The sequence below is a fragment of the Pelophylax lessonae genome, assembly GCF_965119305.1.
Source record: "Pelophylax lessonae genome assembly, chromosome: 1".
NCBI classification, from domain to species: domain Eukaryota; kingdom Metazoa; phylum Chordata; class Amphibia; order Anura; family Ranidae; genus Pelophylax; species Pelophylax lessonae.
In genome coordinates, this window is record NC_138768.1 from 665,537,973 (window position 1) to 665,563,761 (window position 25,789).

General features: G+C 40.1%; 1 protein-coding gene across 2 annotated transcripts in view; it reads right to left on the reverse strand.

The window, feature by feature from the left end:
• NR3C2 (nuclear receptor subfamily 3 group C member 2) overlaps positions 1–25,789 on the reverse strand; it is a 544,471-nt gene that overhangs the window by 120,960 nt on the left and 397,722 nt on the right. For both annotated transcript variants that reach the window (XM_082261285.1, XM_082261286.1), the window contains exon 4: positions 21,119–21,235. In XM_082261285.1, the coding sequence (XP_082117411.1) occupies positions 21,119–21,235 (117 nt within the window). The remainder of the gene's footprint in view (positions 1–21,118; positions 21,236–25,789) is intronic.

Sequence of the window (25,789 nt, forward strand, 5' to 3'; positions counted from 1 at the left end):
TTAATTACAGCCTTTAGGTTGTTGGGATATATCTCTACTGACTTTGCACATCTAGACTTTGCAACATTTCTCCACTCTTCTTTGTAGAACTGCTCAAGTTCAGTTAAATTTAATGGTGACCAAATGTAGACTGCAGTCATTCCACAGATTTTCAATGGGGTTTAAATCTGGGCTCTGACTAGGCCATGCGAGGACATTTGCCTTTTTCTCCTTCAACCACTGTGTGATCATTTTTGCAGTGTGCTTTGGGTCATTGTCATGTTGGGTGGTAAACCTTCCCCTTGACAACTTCCTGGCAGAAGGCAGCAGATTTTCTTCAAGAATTTGATGGTATTTTGCCCCATCCATTTTTCCTTCTCTCCTGATAAGTGCTCCAGTCCCTGCTGCAGAGAAGCACCCCCCATAACAGGATATTACCACCTCCATGCTTTACTATAGGAATGGTGTTATTTGGATGGATTTCCGCCAGACATATCATTTGGTGTTGAGGTCAAATAATTACATTTTAGTCTCATCTAACCATAACACCTTTTTGCATGTGGCCTCACAATCTTCAAGGTGCTTTTTGGCAAAGCTCAGTCATGACTTCATGTGGCCATTCTTAACCACTTGCCGACCGCCCCACGCAGATTTACTGCGGCAGGGTGGCTCGGCTGCACATAATCACGTACATGTACATGATTATGTGCACGCTGTCTCGGTGGAGCGCGCACGCCGCTGGAGCTGCACTCCCACTGTGATTAGACACAAAGGGAGCCAGACGGTGGGAGGAGCGAGCTTGATCTGCCCTCCCGTGATCTTCAGGGAAACTGACAGGAGAGCCACCTGCCTATGTAAACAAAGCAGACGGCTCTCCTGTCAGACAGGCACAGTAAGATTGTGTGTCTAAGCTAAGCTGAAACACCGAACTCTCTGTGCCTTTCACAGAGTCCCCCCCCCCCCCACAGTTAGTGAGCACAAATAGGCTTACACTTAACCCCTTGATCACCCCCAGTATTAACCCCTTTCCCTACCAGTGTCATTTATACAGTAACAGTGCATATTATTTAGCACTGATTACTGTATTGGTGCAATTGGTCCCCAAAAAGTGTCACTTTGTGTCAGATTTGTCTGCCGCAATGTCAAAATCCCATTAAAAATCGCTGATCGTTGCCATTACTAATAAATACAAAAAATAAAAATAAAGTCCAAAAAAATCTATCCCTTTGTAAACACTATGACTTTTGCACAAACCAATTATTATACGATTTATGGGGATTTTTTTTACCAAAAATATGCAGCAGAATACAATTTGGCCTAAACTGATAAGAAAATTACATTTTTTAAATGTTTTTATTGGGAATGTTTTATAGCAGAAAGTAAAAAATATTGTGTTTTTTTCAAAATTGTCGCTCTTTTTTTGTTTATAGTGCAAAATCTAAAAAACGCAGAGGTGATCAAATACCACCAAAAGAAAGCTCTATTTGTGGGAAAAAAAGAACATCAATTGTATTTAGGTACAGCGTCGCACAACCGCGCAATTGTTAGTTAAAATAACGCAGTGCCGAATCGCAAAAAATGGCCTGGTCATTAAGGGTGTAAAACCTTCCAGAGCTGAAGTGGTTAAAGAGTGGCTTTTTTTCTTGCAACCCTCCCATACAAGTCACATTTGTGGAGAATTTCTGATTTTGTTGTCATATGTACACAATGATCACTCTTTGTCATAAATTCCTGCAACTGCTTCACAGTTGCTGTAAGTCTCTTTGTAGCCTTTCTCACCAGTTTCCTTCTGGCTGAGGTACTTAACCACTTAAGCCCCGGAGGATTTTCCTGCTAAACGACCAGGGGGTATTTTACGATTCGGCACTGCGTGACTTTAACGGACAATTGCGCGGCCGTGCGACGCTGTACCTAAACGAATGTGACGTCCTTTTTTTCCCACAAACAGAGCTTTCTTTTGGTGGTATTTGATCACCCGTGCGATTTTTACTTTTTGCGCTATAAACAAAAAAAGAGCGTACATTTTGCAAAAATAACAATATTTTTCACATTTTTTTATATGAAATTCCCCCCAAAAAAATGTAAAAATCAAAATTTTTTAACATTTTCGGCCAATTTGTTTTATGCTACCTATGTTTGGTAAAAAAAATCGCAAAAAGCGTATTTTGATTGGTTTGCGCAAAAGTTATCGCGTTTACTAACAAAGGGAAAGATTTTTGTCATTTTTGTTGTTTTTTTTTTAACGTGTAATGGCGGCGTTCTGCGATTTTTTTTGCGGTACTGCGACATTGCGGCAGACAGATCGGACCCTTGACTGACATTTTTGACACTTTTGGGGTTACCAGTGACATTTCTACAGTAATCAGTGCTATACATATGCACTGTTACTGTAAAAATACACTGGTAGTGAAGGGGTTAACTTTATTTGGGAGGGAGGGGCTGTGTGTATCCCTAGGGGCTTGCTTTCTACTGTGATTGGCTGTGGCTTGAGCTGTAAGGACACTGATCAACGGATCTACATACTAGATCCGTGTGATCAGTGTCTTTACAGCGAGGAGAATGACAGGTGGCTTGTTTACACAAGCTGCCTGACATTCTTCCTCTCCCCCGCCGATCGCCGAGTGACCGGCGGACATCAGGTCCGCTGGTCACACACGCAGGGGGGTCCGTGACCGCGCGGGAGCGCGCCTCCGCGGGCGCGCGCTCGCTCCCCAGAGCCTCACAGGCGAGCGATGTAGACCTACGTCACTCTGCCTGTGAGGGGCTGACTGCCGCAGTAAATATACTGTGAGCAGTCGGCAAGCAGTTAATAATAGACTTTACCATCCTTCTATGCATTGATAAAGCCTTTGACTTTTTTTGTATCCATCTCCTCTCCTCTCTTCTGCTCTCCACAACTTTATCTTTTTGACAGTGCCTTGCCATCCATAGTTGATGGTTTGCTTCAGTTGCTCTACCAGGGACTGAAATGCTCCAGTAAAGCTCTTTTAATGCTGAGCTAATTAAAATGACCACAGCTGATCACAGTTGAAAGTCAAACAGCTTTTCGTGCCATTAAGAAGGTGATTAGCTACACTTGATTGAGTTTACAAGTCATTTTTAGGAGGGGGTTTTTTACACCTCAGTGATTCTTATTTTTTATTTTTGTTCTGACCTGTTGGTGTTAAAGCTTTCACTTGTATGTTATAGGTTGCACCGAGTAAAAACAGCTGGATAAAAAAAAACTGTGTCTATCTTCATTTCAGGTTGCAAATGGGGGGTGATTCTTTTCTATGCTATGTGAATGGAAGTACATAACAAATATAAAGTACAATGGAAATAAAAAGCCTACACACCCCTGTTAAAATGTAAAAAATGACAAAGATAAATCACCTCAGATCATTTTTTACCTTTAATGTGACCTATAAACTATACAATTAAATTAAAAAACAAACTGAAATCTTTTAGGGGGGGAAGTAAAATAAAAAACTAAAATAATGTGGTTACATAAGTGTGCACACCTTCCTATAACTGGGGATGTAGCTGGGTTCAGAAATAAGCAATCACATTCATGTTAAATAGGAGCAGTACATCCCTGTCATTATTTAAAGTGCCTCTGATTACCCCAAAAAAAGTTTGGTTGTTCTAGTAGGTCTTTCCTGACATTTCCTTACTCACATCCTACAGCAAAAGCCATGGTCCCCAGAGGGCTTCCAAAGCATCAGAGGGATCTCATTGTTAAAAGGTATCAGTCAGCAGAAGGGTACAAAAGAATTACCAAGGCATTAGAAATACCACGGAACACAGTGAAGGCAGTTATCATCAGTGGAGAAGTGGAGAAAATATAGCACAGCAGTGACATTACCAAGATCTGGACATCCCTCCAAAATTGATGAAAAGACGAGAAGAAAACTGGTCAGGGAGGCTGCCAAGAGGCTTACAGCAACATTAAAGGAGCTGCAGGAATATCTGGCAAGTACTGGCTGTGTGGTAGATGTGACAACAATCTCCCATATTTTTCATTTGTCTGGACTATGGGGGAGAGTGGCAAGAGGGAAGCCTTTTCTTACGAAGAAAAACATCCAAGCCCGGCTAAATTCTGCAAAAACACATCTGAAGTCTCACAAAAGCATGTAGGAAAATGTATTATGGTCTGATGAAACCAAGGTTGAACTTTTTGGCCATAATTCCAAAAGATAGGTTTGGTGCAAAAACAACACCGCACATCACCAAAAGGACACTATACCCACAGTGAAGCATGGTGACGGCAGAATATTAGCATGCATAAAGAAAGGGATGCATTCCAGAGATAAGACTATAATCCTTCCACTTTATAAAACTCTGGTCCGACCGCATCTGGAGTATTCCGTCCAGTTCTGGTCGCCAGTCCTCAGGAGGGATGTGTTGGAGCTGGAGAGAGTCCAGAGAAGGGCAACTAAACTAATTAGGGGATTGGAGGACCTTGACTATGAAGAGCGTCTACAATCGCTCGATTTATTCTCCCTGGAGAAGAGACGTCTGAGGGGGGACATGATAGCAATTTATAAATATCTTAATGGGGATCCCAGCTTAGAAAAAAAGCTGTTCATTCGAAGGGATTGCATGAGGACTCGAGGGCATACAATGCGATTAGAGGAGAAGCGTTTTAACCTCAGGCAACGCGGGGGGTTCTTTACTGTTAGGGCAACAAGATTGTGGAATTCTCTACCACAAGAGGTGGTTTCTGCGGGTAGTATGGTGGCTTTCAAAAGACTCTTAGACTTACATCTCAAGGATCAGAACATTCAGGGGTATGGGAGATGATTACAGCCACACATGCCTACACAGGTTGAACTGGATGGACTATTGTCTTTATTCAACCTCACCTACTATGTAACTATGTAACTATGTAACTATGCTTTGGGGATGCTTTTCTTCAGCTGGATAAGGGGACTTAGTCAAGGTAAAGGGAATTATGAACAGATCCAAACACCAGTCAATATTTTCACAAAACCTTCAGGCTTCTGCTAGAAAGTTGAACATGGAGAGGAACTTCATCTTTCAGCATGACATGACCCAAAGCATACATCCAAAACAACAAAGGAACCAGAAGAAGATTAACGTTTTGGAAAGGCACAGCCAGAGCTCAGACCTGAACCATCGAAAATCTGTGGGGTTATCTGAAGAGGGCTGTGCACAGGAGATGCCCTCGCAATCTGACAGATTTGGAGTGTTTTTGCAAAGAAAAGTCAAGATGTACCATGCTGATAGACTCATACTGAAATAGTTTGAAATGATTTATCTTTGTGTCATTTTTTTACATCACAGAAACCTGCCATTTTTATGGGTGTGTAGATTTTTTAGATCTACTGTAGGTGTTATCCCAATTTGGCTTCAAAGGTGGAAATACACTTTAGGCTGGCCATTCAATCTAATTTTAAAATCATAGTACAATAACACAAGAAAAGAAAAGAAATATGTAATTTGTATACATTCATCTTAAATTGGGGACATATGGTAATAACAAACCAAGTTATTACTTGATACTATACATGTTGAAGAGATTCACAAGGGTTTATTTACTAAAGGAAAATAGGCTTTGCAAAGGAAGTTGTACTGTGCACATAAATTTTCCCTAGAACTTTGTGAATGTGATGCAATTTCACTTCACTTTCACTGCAAAAAATACAAAATCACGTGCAAGAAAAATTAAAAAAACAAACAAAAACCCCCCCCCCCCCAGCAATTTTGCTTTAACCGGTTGCCGACCGCCGCACGACTATATACTGCGGCGGTCAGCCCCGGCCAGGCAGAGTGACGTATCGGTACGTCACTCGCCTGTCACTGACTTGCGAGCCTATCACGGGCGGGCGCGCGCCCGCCGCGGCTCGTTCACAGGCAAGTCAGTGCGTGTGACCGGCGGACTCGATGTCCGCCAGTCACACTGCGATCGCTCCTGTGAAGGGAGAAAGACAGCAGCTTGTGTAAACAAGCTGCCTGTCAGTTCTCCCTGTGTAAAAGTGAAGATCTGACCGTTCTACTATGTAGAACGGTTGATCTTTGCTTTTACACCAATAGGAATGTCCCTACACAGTAGAAAGCACGCCCCTAGGACACACTTAACCCCTCCCTGTCCAATAAAGTTAACCCCTTCCCTGCCAGTGTCATTTTTGCAGTTACAGTGCATATGTATAGCACTGATTACTGCAGTAATGTCACTGGTACCCCCAAAAGTGTCAAAAATGTCAGTCAAGGGTCCGATCTGTCCGCCGCAATGTCGCAGTACCGAAAAAAAAATCGCAGATCGCCGCCATTACTCGTTAAAAAAAAAACACCAAAAATGACAAAAATCTTTCCCTTTGTTAGTAAACGCGATAACTTTTGCGCAAACCAATCAAAATACGCTTTTTGCGATTTTTTTTACCAAACATAGGTAGCATAAAACAAATTGGCCGAAAAATGTTAAAAAATTTTGATTTTTACTTTTTTTTTGGGGGAATTTCATATAAAAAAAATGTGAAAAATATTGTTATTTTTGCAAAATTTACGCTCTTTTTTTGTTTATAGCGCGTGATCAAAAAATCGCACAGGTGATCAAATACCACCAAAAGAAAGCTCTGTTTGTGGGAAAAAAAGGACGTCAAATTCGTTTAGGTACAGCGTCGCACGACCGCGCAATTGTCCGTTAAATTTGCGCAGTAAAAAATCGCAAAAAAACCCCTGGTCCTTTAGCAGCCAAATCCTCCGGGGCTTAAGTGGTTAAAGTATTAGCAATTTTAATTGGACTTTCCATGACAGTAGACAGTAGACTTACAAATAGTTCATGTATCTCCACACTAATTTTTTCTTAAGACATTACTATTATTCTTTCTATCAAAGCATTTGCAAAAAAGATATGATGTAAAGGCTAGTTTTACCAAGTTCAGGGAAATAAGAATTTGATAAACACTAACATACAAAGAAAACAAATAGGTACTTGACACAACCTCAAGGGGATGCTATAACATTTTGTATATTATATACATCTTCCTGTGCTTGCAACAGTTTAAAAAGCAGATTCTTTTAGGGTTTAAAATAGTTTAGTAAGGGCTTTTTTTCTCTACCTCATTTGTTGTACAACAAATCCTACTGTTTATGAGGAGAATAAATTAGTAGTACCCCTGTAACATAAAACAAACCATTTCTGACACTGTTTCCTGATATGATCAAAAACTATTAGTTATGGGCCGAACAACCCCCGGTTTGGTTCACACCAAAAATCACCAAAAAACAATTTTTAGGCTTACATGCAAGTTATTGGCCATAAAAAGGGTATAGGGGCCCAAGTACTGCTCAGGGGAACATGCATCAATGCAAATTTTTTTTTCTTAAAACATTGTTTTTAAAGGAGCAGTGATTTTAATGATGCTTAAAGTGAAACAATAAAAATGAAAAAAAAAAAATACATTTACATTGATTTTCCCGGCTGTAAGCTTTCTTGAAAAACAAGAAAAAAAAGGTATGGGGGTCCCCCCAATCCATACCAGGCTAAAGGCCCAAAGGGCCTGGTATGGTTTGGAGGGGACACCAACACTGTTTTTTTTCACATTTTTGTATTGCCAGCAATGTTTTTCTTTTTCATGCAGCTGTCAGCACGGAAGCCCGCTGACAGCTAAAGACTCATCCATTTATTAAGGAAGTGGCAGCCAGCTTCCCGTCCCACTCCTTAACAAACAGCTTTTCAGTATGACCTGATCAGGTGCATTGCTTTAGCCAATCAGAGCTTAGAATGCCCGGTGCAGAGAAGAGAGTTTTACATTCTTAATAACCCGAGAGAGAAAACCACCCTGCTCAGCTTAAGGATAACCCGTTTCTCTTCTAATCTCATTGAGTGGCCCCATATATTTTTGCACTCCCTGAGACTGAATAGTTTCCTACCTACGCTGGGATCACCATTGAGGTATTTATATATCGCTATCATATCTCCTCTCAAGCTTCTATTCTCCAGGGAGAATAAATTTAGTGCTTGTAGTCGTTCCTTATAATTGAGGTCTTCCAGACCACTTATTAGCCTTGTTGCCCTTCTCTGGACTCTCTCCAGCTCCAGCACATCCTTCCTGAGGACTGGTGACCAGAACCGGATGGAATACCACAGATGTGGTCGAACCAGGGTTTTATAAAGAGACAGGATCTCTGGAATAAATTCCCTTTTAATGCATGCTAATAGTCTGCTGGCTTTGCTTGCAGCATGGCATTGAATGTTATTGCTCAGTCTGTCTTCTACTAGGACCCCCAGGTCTTTCTCCATCCAGGATTCCCCGGGGGTTCTCCCCCCTAGCGAGTAACTTGTGTTTATATTTTTAGCCCTAAGTGCATTACTTTACATTTTTCAATATTAAACCTCATTTGCCATGAAGTTGGCCATCCCATTATTTTATTAAGGTCTTCTTCCTTTATTCCTGTCAGTATGCTGTCCATAAAGATTTGGGGATATACATCCAACTACACATGTTTAAAAATTTCCAACAGACATCTCGTAGGGGGACCATATGCTAGGAAGTGCAAATTTATCAGCTATAAACTCAGTCACCATAGACCACAGAGGCATTATCTTAGTACACTCCCACACCATATTGAAAAAAGTCCCTTCAGCCCCCAGGCATTTATGACAGATTGCAGAGTCTCTCTTATGCATGTGGAACAACCTTACTGGTGTATAATACATCTGATAAAGGAATCTAAGTTGAATCATCCTATCTGTTGAGGAGATAACAGTAGTAAGGTAAGTGTCAAGCACCTGCCACAACTCTTCCGATAACTCAGGTGCAAAAGCCAGCCATTTCATCTAGTCCTGGCTCCTGCTATAAATCTGGGGTCCCCAGGTCCCAATGCTAAGTAATACCTTGAAATCCTCTTTGTTGGATCAGGGTCCAAAACGTAGCCTCCAAAGAGGTATTTTTAACCTGGATCTCCCCACTTCCAAACTAAGCCATGGCCCGAATGACGTAGCTGGGGGTGATACCTTTATTTAATATGGTCCTAGAGCAATTTCATTTTTCCTTAGTGTTCAATGTTTCTAGAATTTGGTCCAATTTAATATCTTTTAGGATTGAGCGCAGTTTAGAAAAGTTTGCTCTTTTGAAATTTAGTGTTCTTGTACCACCCTCATTTCTCCTTTTCCTATGATTTATGATGAATTTAATTATCCTGTGATCGCTAGTTCCCAAGATGTCCCATATTTCCACATCTGTGACCAGATATAAATCATTTGTAATTATTAGGTCTAGTAATGCATAATTTCTAGATGGGGAATCTACCAATTGGGACATGAAGATGTCCTATAATACATTTAACAAATGGTGGGCCTTTCATGAGTGAACTGTCCCTTCTGCTCAGTCAATATCTGGATAGTTGAAGTCCCCCATCATGATGACATTTCCCTGCCTTCACACTATTTCTAACTGTGAAAAAAGACCCAGCTCCTCCTCTTCCTTCAGGTTAGGGGGCCCGTAACATTTCCCAATTGCTTCTTCCCTTTGGAGTTCCAACCACACTGATTCCACCTCCCCCTTGCCCCATCTCTAATGTAATTTCTCTCTTCCACCTGTAAATCGTTCTTGATATATAGGCACACCCCTCCCCCTCTTCTACCCTCCCTGTCCATCTGATACAAGGAATACCCCTGGAAATTAGCCAGGCAGTCATCTGAGTATAGCTGGTCTCCTACAGTACTTAGAACATGGAAATGCAATTATTTTAGTAAATATAAATTTCTAAATACCTAGCAGCATATAGCAGCCTTGTGACTTCCAGCAATGTCTGGCCAAGCACTGGTTTAAGCTTGCAGGAGGAGTTTTCATTCTGCTCTGACTGCCCTTTGAGGCTGCCTGACCCCGTACTTTCTGTTTGGATAGTGCGGATCGGCCCTGTACTGATCGCATGCACCCTCCCCTGAATAAAAAAACTCTCTAGTAATACACACCAAACTGAGCATGTGCAGAGTGCCTCCAAGGCTCTGTACTATCAACAGATGGATTGGGGACAGTAAAAGAAAGGGGGATCAGAGAAGACAGGTTCAAACAGCCTTTTTCCACAATGCAGAGGATTAACCCCTTAGGTTCCACAGTGAGTATAATAAGCATGCTTTACTGCATACGCAGACTGATTTTACTGCTGTGGGTTTAGTAACACTTTACATTGCTATCTGAGGCTTCTAGTTTAAAATACAAAGTATTGCCATAGAATGACATCAACGTATGACAATAACTGTAGAAACTGTACAAACAATCTTACAGCAGAATCATTAAAACCTGTCCTACTTGCATACCACTGAGGGACAATTGACTGGTAATTCCATGTGCAAACTGTTAATTTCTGGGTATCCAAACAAAGAACTCTTTGCAAATATGTTCAATATCTTGAACTGCTGCTTAAACCATTTAGTAGTTATTACCAATCATTAGTAAAATTAAACTCAGACAATTACAGGGGAACATTTAAGGACACAAATGACTTTTTACTAAAAAAATAAATAAAATTATCTAATGACAGCAGACATTTATTTATTCATTGTCACAGCATGAGTCACCAAAAGTATAGTTATTCGTCAAGCAAAATGGATAATAATAATAACATTGTCTTTTACCACAGCTAATAAACCAATGCTGCCTCTCTGTTAACTGAGCAGAGTATAAAAGTGTTTCTTAAAAGAATGACAACCATATTCAAGAATACAAGCATAGTGGAAATCCGAAAGCAAGAAAGAGCAAGCAGTATGGTTTTTACAGAAATAGACACAGCTGTTTAATAAAGTTAAATGGGGTAAAGGAGGACTTTCCCTGAATTCAAAAGAAAAAGAAAGGGGGGGGGGCACTAACAGAATTGTTAGGAAAGCAGCATAAATAACTTATGCACCAAAATAACATACAGTGGGGAAAACCATTATTTGATCACCTGCAGATTTTGTAAGTTTGCCCAGTTACAAAGAAATTAAGGGTTTATCATTTTTATCATAGGGACAAAATATCAACCAAAAATCCAGAAACAACACACAATACAAATGTTATCAATTGAGTTGCAGTTCAGTGATTAAAATAAATATTGAATCCCCAATCAAAACACGACTTAGTACTTGGTGGAGAAAGCCCTTTTTGGCAAGCAGAGGTAAGACGTTTCTTGTAGCTGGTTACCAGTTTTGCACACTTCTCAGGAGGGATTTTGGTCCACTCTTCTTTACTGATCTTCTCTTAATCCTTAAGGTTTCTTGGCTGTCGCTTGGCAACTCTATAGGATTAAGGTCTGGAAATTGGCAAGGCCACTCCATGACCTTAATGTGCTTCTTCTTTAACCACTCCTTTGTTGCCTTGGCGGTATGTTTTGGGTCATTGCCATGCTGGAAGACCCATCCACGACCCATCTTCAGTGTTCTGGCTGAGGGAAGAAGGTTCTCATCCAAGATTTTACAATACATGGCCCTATCCATTGGCCCCTTAATGTGGCAAAGTTGGCCTGTATCTTTAGCAGAGAAACAGACCCAAAGCTTAATGTTTTCACCTCTGTGTTTGACTGTAGGGATGGTGTTCTTAGGGTCAGAGTCAGCATTTTTCTTCCTCCAAACACAGCGAGTCGAGTTAATGCCAAAGAGCTCAATTATAGTCTTATCTGACCACAGCACTTTCTCCCAAACCTTCTCTCAATTATTTAGATGTTCATTGGCAAAATTTAGAGGGGCCTGTACATGTGCCTTCTTGAGGGGGACCTTGCAGGCACAGCAGGATTTCAATCTATGGTGGCGTATTGTGTTACCAATGGTTTGTTTGTTGACTGTGGTCAGAACTGCCTTGAGATCATTCACAAGCTCCTCCTGTGTAGTTCTGGGCTGATTCTTCACTTTCTCATGGTCATCCTTACCGCATGAGGCAAAATCTTTCATGGAGCTCAAGACCAGGGGCAATTAATAGTTTAATTGTATTTCTTCCATCTGAGAATAATCGCTGCAAGAGTTGTCTCCTTCTCACCAAGCTTTTTGCTGATGATCTTGTAGCTCATTCCAGCATTGTGCAGTCAAAAATATTGTCCCTGACATCCTTTGACAGCTCTTTGGTCTTGCCCATGGTGGTGAGGTTTGAATGGAAGAAAGAAATTCTGCGGACAGGTGTCTTTTACACACATAATGAGTTGCTGTTAGGGGCACCTTCTTAAATTGACAGGACTAATATGTGTACCACAAGAGCACATACTGTAGCCAGTCTGTGGAAGGCAGAATTATTATTGGTTGGTAGGGGATCAAATACTTATTTTACTCACTGAACTGCAACTCAATTTCTAACATTTGTATTGTGTGTTTGTTCTGGATTTTTGATTGATATTCTGTCTCTATCACCTACCCCCCCCCCCCCCCGATAAAAAATATGGACCCTTCATTTCTTTGAAAAAACGTACAAAATCTGCACGGGATCAAATAAATATTTTCCCCACTGTATCTCAGTGGTCTCATGCTATAGAAAGCCCCTTACCTTAACCACTTTGCATCTGGAGCAATGTTTTAATCTTTCACACACAATAAAATCAGCATTTTTTGCTAGAAAATTACTTTAAAATTTAGTAGTTGAAATTTTTAGGAAAAAATATACTAAAATAAATTTTAGTGCACACAAACTAATACCTATTGTCTGGTACAATATAACAGATAGGGTTGTGTAAAGTAGATATCTAACATGTCAAGACTCAAAGTTGCCTGCATCCATGAAATGGCCAGAAACATCAACACCTGAAATTTTACAAAACTGACACTTTAAAGGCCTTTACAGGTAATTAATTTGTTTAGAGTTAACCAGGAATTATGACTCTACAATTAAGGCTGCTTTCACACTGCTCCATTGCAAAAATACAATAAAAAAAGGAAATATGCTTTTTTGCCACAGTTCCAGTGTGTTTTGCACCTGTGAAAAAGGGATTTGTGACTTGCACCATGCATTTTTCTTCCACTTTTGGTAAAGCAAAAACAGAAGAAAAACTGATCAGTGTGAAAGGACCTTTACTGCTCTCACTCAGAGGTAATACCTCACGTGTGGAGCAGTTGTTTTTTACATACACATGCAGGAGTTGTGTGCAAGCGGAGGAAAGGGGACGGGAGGGTTTATACATTGTTTTATTATTATTATTTTTATTTATATTGCAATTTTTTTTTTAATTTACCTTTATTACTATCACAAGGTAATTAACAAGTCTTTATTCTACACAGAGAGGTGGCAGGTTCTCACTATGGAGACATCAGGGGTTTATTAGAGCCCAAATGTCTACCCTGCCTTCCACTGTAGCTACAGTAGCCAGGGAATGACAGCTCTGAAACCAGAAGTGACAAAATGGTAGTCGCTTTTGGGTTCATTAGTCACAGAGGAGATGGAGGAACAGATGATCTTGGATCTCCTCCTTCCCCTGCTGTCTGACCACTTTACCATGGGACAGCCCAGGAATCATCATGGTCAACAGCAGCACTGCTCACTACTGTAAAATAACAGCAGCTGTAAAGCCAACAGTTTTGCCAAACAGCTGATCACTGTCTGAAAAAAACTGATACCAACCTTGTTGCTTGTTTTAACTACCTCGAATCCAGAATGTTTCAAAATGAAAAATGAAGCAGTTAAAAGTACAACCTCCTCCTCTGGTAGCATGCATAATTAGCTTGGTTGAAAGAAATAATTGTTGCAAAATGTTATTCTTTTTGGAAGCCAACATCTAGTTAAAAACCCTTGTAATCTGTATTCAATAAAAATATTGCATGCTTATAACATGATACAAAATGTCCCCAGAGTTTTTTTTACAGTAGACCCACCATTTGTCTCACTATTCCCAGCCCATGTGTATTTTATTGAGACCCTAGAAATAGGCTCTCATATGATGGGCACTGTGATGTGTGTGACAATATATGTCCACATGTATTTGAATAATTTTATTATTGAGAGTGACTCAGACTCATCACAGTGGTAAGCTGATCAGCTTAGTGTATAAGGTTTACACAGGGTAGCACTTTTAGGAAATATCTAATACGTGTGTCAACATCTTATTTTTTTTTGTTTAGTTAAAACATTGATCTACTGCATTTGAAGGATTGTTCTTTTGATGGATCAAAATTCAAACTATTGAATAATTTCAAGCTTGAGGTAATGGTAGCCATATTAGTGCACTTGCGACAGAGACAATTGAGTACTGTCCGTGATACTTTTTTTATTATTTGCACTAGCATACAATTTTTCAGGACAAGCTTTCGGGGTATGTTCCCTTCTTATCAAATCTTTTGTGAATCAGTACTGATTGGACCTTGAAGGGGACATACCCCAAAAGCTTGTCCTGAAAAATTGTATGTTAGTGGAAATAAAAAAAGTATCACGGACAGTACTCAATTGAATAATTTCAACAAATTTTCAAATGACTAACTTTTTCAATGTTTTATTGCTGGTATTATCACATAATAATAATAATAATAAACAAACCCTAAATCATATATCCAATTCATTTACCATTGAAAAAACTGTGCAACACAACAAAGAACAAGATTAATTTAGTACAGTTTAAATGGATTTTCTACCAGAAAAAAAGAAAAAAACATTTATTGACCGTACCACCTATTTTGTACAATTTATTTTTAATTTGATTCTTTAACTAATAAGATTGTTATATAGAACAAGTGCATATAGCCAGCTTCAAAGCTTCCTGCCAGTCAATTATTTTACAACACATTAAATTAGCAGACTGGTTAGCAAATAAATCATCACTGAGGGTGGAATTTGGTTTGGGTTTTTGTACAAGGGTAATCGTATTGAAAATAACATCATTGTCTAAATGTATATTTTCATTTCCACTTCTGAATGTGGTATATAAATGGACCTGTCATCCATAAGACACAAATACATAAGGACTTTCTGAAAAATAGTTAGACCATGGAAAATCTTGTGACAAAAGGAGACTCACCAATCACCAAGTTGTTCTACCTTATTATGAAATTAATAAATTTAATTTTCAGGGACCTAATCAGGGTCCTGAGAATCAATGCACAAGTGGTTTGATTAATTTGTTTCCATAAACAGGGTCACGCAGGTACATATGAATAGTCTGATCTGGAGAACAGATTTTGGGTCACTGCGTTCCCGCCACTAGGATGTGATCATTTTGGCGTTAACAGTGTGATAGCAATGTTTTTATAATATACAGTGGGTACGGAAAGTATTCAGACCCCCTTAAATTTTTCACTCTTTGTTATATTGCAGCCATTTGCTAAAATCATTTAAGCTCATTCTTCTTCCTCATGAATGTACACATAGCACCCCATACTGACAGAAAAACACAGAATTGTTGACATTGTCGCAGATTTATTAAAAAAGAAAAACTGAAATATCACATGGTCCTAAGTATTCAGACCCTTTGCTCAGTATTTAGTAGAAGCCCCCTTTTGATCTAATACAGCCAGGAGTCTTTTTGGGAAAGATGCTACAAGTCTTTTACACCTGGATTTGGGGATCCTCTGCCATTCCTCCTTGCAGATCCTCTCCAGTTCTGTCAGGTTGGATGGTAAACATTGGTGGACAGCCATTTTTATGTCTCTCCAGAGATGCTCAATTGGGTTTAAGTCAGGGCTCTGGCTGGACCATTCAAGAACAGTCACGGAGTTGTTGTGAAGCCACTCCTTCGTTATTTTAGCTGTGTGCTTAGGGTCATTTTCTTGTTGGAAGGTAAACCTTCGGCCCAGTCTGAGGTCCAGAGCACTCTGGAGAAGGTTTTTGTCCAGGATATCCCTGTACTTGGCCGCATTCATCTTTCCCTCGATTGCAACCAGTCGTCCTGTCCCTGCAGCTGAAAAACACCCCTACAGCATGATGCTGCCACCACCATGCTTCACTGTTGGGACTGTATTGGACAGGTGATGAGCAGTGCCTGGTTTTCTCCACACATACCGCTTAGAATTAAGCCCAAAAAGTTCTATTTTGGTCTCATCAGACCAGAGAATCTTATTTCTCACCATCTTGGAGTCCTTCAGGTGTTTTTTTTAGCAAACTCCATGCGGGCTTTCATGTGTCTTACACTGAGGAGAGGCTTCCGTCGGGGCACTCTGCCATAAAGCCCCGACTGGTGGAGGGCTGCAGTGATGGTTGACTTTCTACAACTTTCTCCCATCTCCTGACTGCATCTCTGGAGCTCAGCCACAGTGATCTTTGGGTTCTTCTTTACCTCTCTCACCAAGGCTCTTCTCCCCCGATAGCTCAGTTTGGCCGGACGGCCAGCTCTAGGAAGGGTTCTGGTCGTCCCAAACGTCTTCCATTTGAGGATTATGGAGGCCACTGTGCTCTTAGGAACCTTAAGTGCAGCAGAAATATTTTTGTAACCTTGGCCAGATCTGTGCCTTGCCACAATTCTGTCTCTGAGCTCTTCAGGCAGTTCCTTTGACCTCATGATTCTCATTTGCTCTGACATGCATTGTGATCTGGAAGGTCTTATATAGACAGGTGTGTGGCTTTCCTAATCAAGTCCAATCAGTATAATCAAACACAGCTGGACTCAAATGAAGGTGTAGAACCATCTCAAGGATGATCAGAAGAAATGGAAAGCACCTGAGTTAAATATATGAGTGTCACAGCAAAGGGTCTGAATACTTAGGACCATGTGATATTTCAGTTTTTCTTTTTTAATAAATCTGCAACAATGTCAACAATTCTGTGTTTTTCTGTCAGTATGGGGTGCTATGTGTACATTCATGAGGAAGAAGAATGAACCTAAATGATTTTAGCAAATGGCTGCAATATAACAAAGAGTGAAAAATTTAAGGGGGTCTGAATACTTCCCGTACCCACTGTATATGTGGAGAAAATTCCGCGTTATATATTAAACTCTTGAACATATGAAATAAATTATGTACACATCCATTCAGCTCTCCTTGCCTCCCTAGATGCTTTCCGACCTCAATCTGTTTTCTACAACTTCTCCTGTTTGCTTCCATTCAGTAACACAATCCCTCAGTGTCCCGGTCTGCTTGAACATTACAGCCCTATAGGGTTCTTTCGGAACTTGTCCCTGTCATCTGTGGTCTCAAGATTTCAGAAAGGATCAATTCATATTTTTGTGCACTTATTGAACACATATAACAAAGCTCTTTCAATGTTACATTTAACAAAAGGGAACAAATAAGGGAAGTTCATTGTTAGGGTTTACATACACTTTACAGTACACCATTCTTTCATGAGAGAATTACTAAGTTGCCGATTCTGATCTGCTTCTAAATATTTTGATTAAAGTTCAATCCGTCTGGGTCTTGCTTTGCAACTTGTGATTCATAGGCCCAGACCAAGCCTACTGTGAATTCCTTTCAGAATGATATATCTGTATTTGTGTTACAGGTAAGTGACTTGAAAAGCAATAAAGCCCAGGTGTCAGTCTCGCAGCCAGGGAACTAGCATTCCAAAAAGCAGAGGTCATCAATGGCAACTTACATAATTTTCTCATGATGCATGTACTCAAAGGAAAAGACAGTAGGTTAAAGAGAACAATCCAGATTTAGGCTAGGTTCAAACTATTGCAATGCAGGTACCAGCGCGATTCCAGTGTGGGTTCCCACATCACATGTTTCTCGCAGGCATTTCGCACTTCCCTTTGCAAACTGCTGTGGGTGTCAATACAAAGTTAATGGCACCCCGGATTGTTTCACAGATCGCAGTGCGAACTGCCAAATGGTGCAGTAATCAAATTGCATGGGTGTGAACACCCATGCGATCCTATTTCAGTGTGACCAAGAAAAGGGTCCTGCACCATTGTGGTGCTATTGTGATGCAAATGCAGCCATACAATCTTTTTTGTTGAATTTGCATCGCACAGACATCGCATGTGATCTACACAGCAGTGCGGTGAGAATTACATGTGATGTCTAACATCGCAATAGTGTGAACCCAGCCTAAAGGTCCATGCAACAGAAGAGCGTTTATATGCCTCCCTCTAGTACTGTAGTGATGTAAGGGTCAGAAGAAGAAGCCCAAGTGCACAGCAGGGGGCACAGGCATCTGACTCTCCTAGGAGTGTTGAATACTGAAAAGATTTCCAGAGGCTACAGCAATGAAACAGATGAAAGGTAAGAAGACATTGGCCACCCAAGATGTGTGTATAAATGTTCTTCTATTGCCGAAAACTTTAATATTGATTTAATCTGGATTTTTTTTAGATGCCGACAATGTGTGAAATTGGCCTAAAAGTACACAAAAACCAAAACAATTGTATTTTTTTACACTGACTTTAGTGATTTCATGTGCCAGAATCCTAATCATGTCTTTATGCTTTTGCCTGTTTGTAATTATGCCACATACATATTCTGGGATAAACTTGAACAAAAAGTGCAAACACTGTGATAAATACAAACACCATTATTTTGCTTTGTTGAAGCTATAGCAGCCCAAATCCTCCTTACATACCACACATCCCTTTAGCAGTGCACATAACAATGTTGAAAAACCTGATGAAGATAACGGACAGTCAAAAAATGGTTTCTATTGTTATAAGAAATACGGGATATGTTCTTTAGATGTTCATCCTCCCTGCTAATCCCTCACTGCTAACTGCTACCTAGCCTGGGGAGTATGCACATATGAAAGGTTGCAGGGAAAGTCTTCCTTGGCACAATTTAATTGGCCTCTATGCAGTAGAAGAGGGTGCCAATTCTGATGTGCAGTCGATCAAATTATTTTCTGTTCGTGCAGACAGCCTTGTGTCTGACTACAACATTACAAGAAAATAGATAATAAAGAAATAGAAATTAATATTATATGGTTGGACCCTTGATATCTTCACTATACAGTTTATATACAATATACATATATGAGGGTTCTTTAAAAAGTTTCTGCACTTTTTTAAACTCTAATAATCTTAAAAAATGTGGAAACATTTTGAAGACCCTTTATACACAGTATCTCACAAAAGTGAGTACAAGCCTTACATTTTTGTAAATATTTTATTATATCTTTTCATGTGACAAACACTGAAGAAATGTCACTTTGCTACAATGTAAAGTAGTGACTATACAGCTTGTAAAACAGTGTAAATGTGCTGTCCCCTCAAAATAACTTAACACACAGCCATTCATGTCTAAACTGCTGGCAACAAAAGTGAGTACACCCCTAAGTGAAAATGTCAAAATTGGGCCCAATTAGCCATTTTCCCTCCCCGGTGTCATGTGACTCATTAGTGTTACAAGGTTTCAGGTGTGAATGGGGAGCAGGTGTGTTAAATTTGGTGTTATCGCTCTCACTCTCTCATAGTGGTCACTGGAAGTACAACATGGCACCTCATGCCAAAGAACTCTTGAGGATCTGAAAAAATAAAATGGTTGCTCTACATAAAGATGGCCTAGGCTATAAGAAGATTGCCAAAACCCTAAAACTGAGCTGCAGCACAATGGTCAAGACCAGACAGCAGTTTAACAGGACAGGTTCCACTCAGAACAGGCCTCGCCATGGTCGACCAAAGAAGTTGAATGCACGTGCTCAGTGTCATATCCAGATGTTGTATTTGGGAAATTGATGTATGAGTGCTGCCAGCATTGCTGCAGAGGTTGAAGTGGTGGGGGGTCAGCCTGTCAGTGCTCAGACCATACGCTGCACACTGCATCAAATTAGTCTGCATGGCTGTCGCACCAGAAGGAAGCCTCTTCTAAAGATGATGCACAAGAAAGCCTGAAAACAGTTTGCTGAAGACAAGCAGGCTAAGGACATGGATTACTGGAACCATGTTCTGTGGTCTGATGAGACCAAGATAAACTTATTTGGTTCAGATGGCGTCAAACGTGTGTGGTGTTAACCAGGTGAGGAGTTGACACCTTAAAGACCACAACATACAGGGGTATACAATGTACGGTTAAAAGCAAACACACACACATAGGTTGAACTGGATGGACTTGTGTCTTTTTTCAGCCTCACTAACTATGTAACTATGTAACTATGTAACTATGAGTGTACAGTCAAGCATGGAGTGTCATGGTCTCGGGCAGCAAGAGTGTTGCCGGCACTGGGGAGCTACAGTTCATTGAGGGAACCATGAATGCCAACATCTACTGTGACATACTGAAGCAGAGCATGATCCTCTCCCTTTGGAGACTGGGCCTGCAGGGCAGTATTCCACCATAACGACATCAAGCACACCTCCAAGATGACCACTGCCTTGCTAAATAAGCTGAGGGTAGAGGTGATGGACTGGCCAAGCATGTCTCCAGACCTAAATCCTATTGAGCATCTGTGGGGCATCCTCAAATGGAAGGTGGAGGAGCGCAAGGTCTCTAACATCCACCAGCTCTGTGATCTTGTCATGGAGGAGTGGAAGAGGACTCCAGTGGCAACCTGTGAAGCTCTGGTGAACTCCATGCCTAAGAGGGTTAAGGCAGTGCTGAAAAATAATGGTGGCCACACAAAATATTGACACTTTGGGTCCAATTTGGACATGTTCACTTAGAGGTGTACTCACTTTTGTTGCCAGCGGTTTGGACATTAATGGCTGTGAGTTATTTTGAGAGGACAGCAAATTTACAATGTTAAGCTGTACACTCACTACTTTACATTGTAGCAAAGTGTCATTTCTTCAGTGTTGTCACATGAAAAGATATAATAAAATATTTACAAAAATATGAGGGGTGTACTCACTTTTGTGAGATACCGTGTGTATATATATATATATATATATATATATATTAAAGATGCTATGGTGTATAAAAGGTATGAAACATTATTAATCAAAAGTTAATTAACCTACAAGTATATCACTTGTATGTGTAAGGAAACTGGAGTATCTTAAATACACTTATGAGTGAGAATGCAGAAGCTCAAAATAGGAGGGGTTCTAGCCAGCGCTTAAAGTGTGTTAACCACCAAGTCAATGTGCTGTCTTACTGCTTGTTCCCCTATGGAATGCCACTGTTTATTAAAAGGTTATGCATCCCACGGGGTTGACTTTGTATATTTTAAATTATTATGATTATTAACTATTTTCCAATGTCAACATGTAGTACAAGCCAGAAATTGTTCTATGAACTAATATAAAGGTGATTTTCTGTACTCTGCTTCCAGACATGTTTACATACCTATATGACGATTGCATCACAGCACTAAGTGAAGCACTCAGTCGCCTGGCAACACACAGGATCTATTTCTACTGAATATGTGTATTTTGTCTTACTTACCACCAAGATTCATGCCAGCCTGGAGACACTTCTGTAATCTGCATGCAGGACAGTTCTTTCTCCGAATCTTGTCAATAATGCAGTCGTTCCTTCCTGCACAGAGATAACTGTGCTGCCCTGGAAATACATAAGCAACAATTATTTTCTATCTCGGTGGTTTCACATCTCAAGTGCATGCACTGCTTTGTAAATCCTCACTTCAAGATTAATAAGATTAAAAAAAGATGAGCCAGTCAAAACTGATGAGAAATGGGGAATGTAGTGACATCGAAACAAGAACTTGGACAGAGTACAGGAAAATAGAGACAGTGATGGATACAATGCGGCGTACAGTGAAATATATATGCTTGCAATTTAACAAAGAAGAATCATTTACATTTCATATAATGATGTCATTTACTGTGGAATCTTCTCTGTTACCCTGCTTTTCCCTACCAACTCTGAATAAACAGTTATAAAGCACATCTGAATTGCAGACATGCAGGGGCAAAAAAAAACTATTTAAAACCCACACTTATCAGTTCTTTCTAACAGCAGTGTAATAATGTAGCGGCATGCATGCAAAACATAGGTTTTTGCGCACATTAAAAGAGGCTTTCAAACACAGCAATGCTTTCTTTTGCACACTATCAAGTTCATCTAAATCTTTTAAGTTCTGAATACAGTAGGGATGGATCAGAACCTCTGATAGGCTTCCATTGCTGTCTGTGTGTCCTAGATGGAGAGATTTACTCTGTTTTTCCTAGTGACCATCGGGACTGAAATTGAGAAAAAATGTAAATTGTGAAACAAGTGTAGAGGGGAAATTATCCAATAGCAATATAGATCTGGTGACAAAAAAGATAGGATATAATTTACTTTGAAGAGATCTCTTCTCACTTCTTGTGTCTCAAGACTAGCAGTAAAAGTAAATCTTCGGAATAGGACACAGACAGCATAAAGACAAAAAACTTGTCAGGGGTTTTTACCATTCCTTAGTCTACCCAAAAGTTAAAAAAAAAAAAAAAATGTATGGGCTTTAGATTCATTTTTATGTCACTAAGAATATATACATAAGCCAGATATACATATTAAATAGGTTTATTTTTACAAGTACATTTGTATTTTCGTATGAAATTGACATCTTTATCTGCTACAGAATCATTTTTCTTTTCAAACTGTTTTTATTAAAGCAAAAGGAATGCAGTAGCTACAGAATCACTTTATCTCTTCAAGTATTCTTTTAGGCCTGGTTCACACCGATGCCATTTCAGATGTGACTTGCGTGACACTGAATCACATGACATAGAAAATAACATTGCTTCCAATGGTGCCCATTCACATCAATGTTGTGATGCGACTTTAGGGAAGGTCCCTGTGCTATTTTGGTGTGATGCGACAAGATTTTGTAGTCCAAAGACTATACCAGAAATGCAACCATTACCCGCTAGTGTCCTAACAATGATGAGTCATCCCTGCTGTTAGGGTATCCTTGCTGTGAAGGTGGTTTGCCAGGGGGATTCCCCAGATATTGAGGGCATGTGTATGGTTCAGGGGGGGAAGGGGGGAAATCGCTCATCCCCTCCTTTCCTGGCCTGCGTGCTCGGGTAAGGGTCTGGTAGAGATTTTGTGGAGGGGATCTCACACATTTTTTTTTTTGGTGTGGGGTCCCCTTCAAAATCCATACTGGACCTGCACAGGGTTTTTTTTTTTTTTTTTTTTTTTATGTTGGCTCTTTTGTGTACATTCTGCTATCTGCAGGGAATCCCTCACTGACGGCAGGGATGATTCAGTGTTGTTAGGATGCCATTGGGTGCTGGCTCCTTAAGATCAGGGATGAGTCACAGTGGTAAAACAAATATTAAAAAACGTATCAAAGATGCACCAAATCGTACTGCAGCAGCACTACAAAATTGCACTGTGAATCGGATCAAAGTCACACAGCACTAGTGTGAACCTAGTCTTAACAACAATACCATGTACAACAAGGTATAAAATATTAAATAAAGGGGTCATCTTAGCCTAAATAAAAACATTTGTTAATTGATACTCATTGTCATTACTCATTACATTATCAGTAACTACTGACCACATATTATTAGACACTGCTGAACTTGAAGCAACCCTTCTCTGAATGGTTTATTTAATTACTTAACCAATTCTGGACCAGAAGATTTTCCCCCTTAATGACCAGGCCATATTTTGCGATTCAGCACTGCGTTACTTTAACGGACAATTGCGCGTTCATGCGAAGCTGTACCCAAATAAAATTGATGTCCCTTTTTCCCACAAACAGAGCTTTCTTTTGGTGATATTTGATCACCTGTGTGATTTTTATTTTTTGCGCTATAAACAAAAAAAGAGTGACAATTCTGAAAAAAAAAAAATATATTTTTCACAAGATTTATGTCATTTTTATTGTTTTTTTTTTTACTAGTAATGGCGGCGATCTTCGATTTTTTGTGGGACTGCGACATGGCGGCAGACAGATTGGACCCCTAACTGACATTTTTGACACTTTTGGGGGGGGCAGTGACATTACTACAGTAATCAGTGCTAAAAATATGCAGTTACTGTAATAATGACACTGGCAGGGAAGGGGTTAACATTGTGGGTGATCAAGGGGTTAAATGTGAGCCTAGGGGAGTGATTCTAACTTTGGGGGCGTGGCTTGTGAAATGATTACAGAGACTTGCGATCCTATATAGAAGGATCACATGGGCTCTGTGATCATTCCGGGGAGAAGAACGGTCAGCTGTGTTTACAACAGCTGACCGTTCTTCTCTCTCAGCGGGGAACAATCGCAGGTGTCAGGCGGCAATCGGATTTCTCCGCTGCTAAATGGGGTGGGATCACAACGCCTGCGGGGCACGCTTACCCCCTAGCTGCCTGCAAGCGACCGACGTTGCTGCAGTAAAAAGGCAGTGGGCGATCTGGAAGCGGTAAAGGACCAAGCCTATTTCTGACACATGTTGTTTACAAGGTAAAATCAGTATTTTTTGCTAGAAAATTACTTAGAACCCCAAAAATTATATATATATTTTTTCAGCAGAGACCCTATAGAATAAAATAGAGATTGTTGCAATACTTTATGTCACACCGTATTTGCGCAGCGGTCTTACAAACAAAATTTTTTTGGAAAATATACACTTTTTTTGAATAAAAAAATAAGAAAACAGTAAAGTTAGCCCAATTTTTTCTACAATGTGAAAGATAGTGTTACACCGAGGTTAATAGATACCCAACATGTTATGCTTCAAAATTGCGCACGCTCGTTGAATGGTGACAAATATTGGTACCTAAAAATCTCCATAGGCGAGGCTTTCAAAATGTTTAAAGGTTACCAGTTTTGAGTTACAGAGGAGGATAGAATTATTGCTCTCACTCTAACGATTGCGGCGGTGCTTTAATTTTTTTCTTATTTATTTTACCTTTTATTTTTTATTTTTAAAATGTCCCTTAAAAAGTTTTTTTTTATCACTTTTATTCCTATTACAAGGAATGTAAACATCCCATGTTATAGAAATAAGCAGGACAGGTCTTCTTTAATGTGAGATCTGGGGTCAAAAAGTCCTCAGAGCTCACATCTACCCTTAAAAGCAAAAAAAAAAGAAAGTCATTTTTTTTCAGCATGAAAAAAATGGCCCTTTAACGTACTACGTCGCTCCTGCCCTCCAAGGCCACAGAGTCGAGTGGGGACCATCTTGCCCACACTCGACTTCCTGCCTGGTACATGGACGGACAGGATCGTTTATACAGAGTACAGGAAAAAAGTTCCCCGCTACCGACGGCTCCGGTAAGCGGGGAAAACAACCGGAAACCGGCGGGAGGGGAGGGAGGCACCTCTCCTGCCGCCAATAAAAGTGATTCCATGACAAATCTGCCGCTGGGACCACTTTTATGTGAAAGAAGACCGTCCACCCTTTAAGAAAATACCGGGGTTATGGCAGCTATCTGCTATTTAACGTCAAAGTACAGACGTAAAACTGCAGCGGGCCGCCCGGAAGTGGTTAAAACACTAAATTGGACAGCACAGTGGCTTAGTACTTAGCACTCATGCCTTGCAGCACTAGGGTCCTTGCTACAAATTCTATCTAGGCCACCACCTTCACCTGGGCTAGGATGCTCTGTCTGCGTGTGTTTGCGTTCACACTCCAAAGACATATTGGTATGTCAGTTGGCTCCTTTCTGAACTGAAATAGTATGTGAATGTATGTAGGTAAGGTAGGGACCTTAGATTGTAAGCTCCTAGAGGGCACTAATGTAACTGTACAATATGTAAAGTGCTGTGTATTTGTCATCGCTATATAAATACCTGAAATAAATAAAAGTAAAAAATAAAATGATGGTTCAGAGTTTTTCAAATTACCCTTAAAGTTTGTTTGTATAGTATAAAAGTGGTAATAAACCCAAAAGAAAAGGTTTATTATATTGCAGCTTAGCAATTCTTAGATGTGATGGGTGCATTCATTTTCTTTTATAGGCTTTCTTTCAATCACTTCATTATTTATTACAGTTACTTATATAGAGCCATCAATTTATGCAGCGCTTTACATGTACATTCACATCAGTCCCTGCCCTCAAGGAGCTTACAATCTAAGGGTCCCTAACTTCATACACATACATACTAGGGCCAATTGTCCTATAAGCATGTCTTTGGAGTGTGGGAGGAAGCCCACACAGGCACAGGAA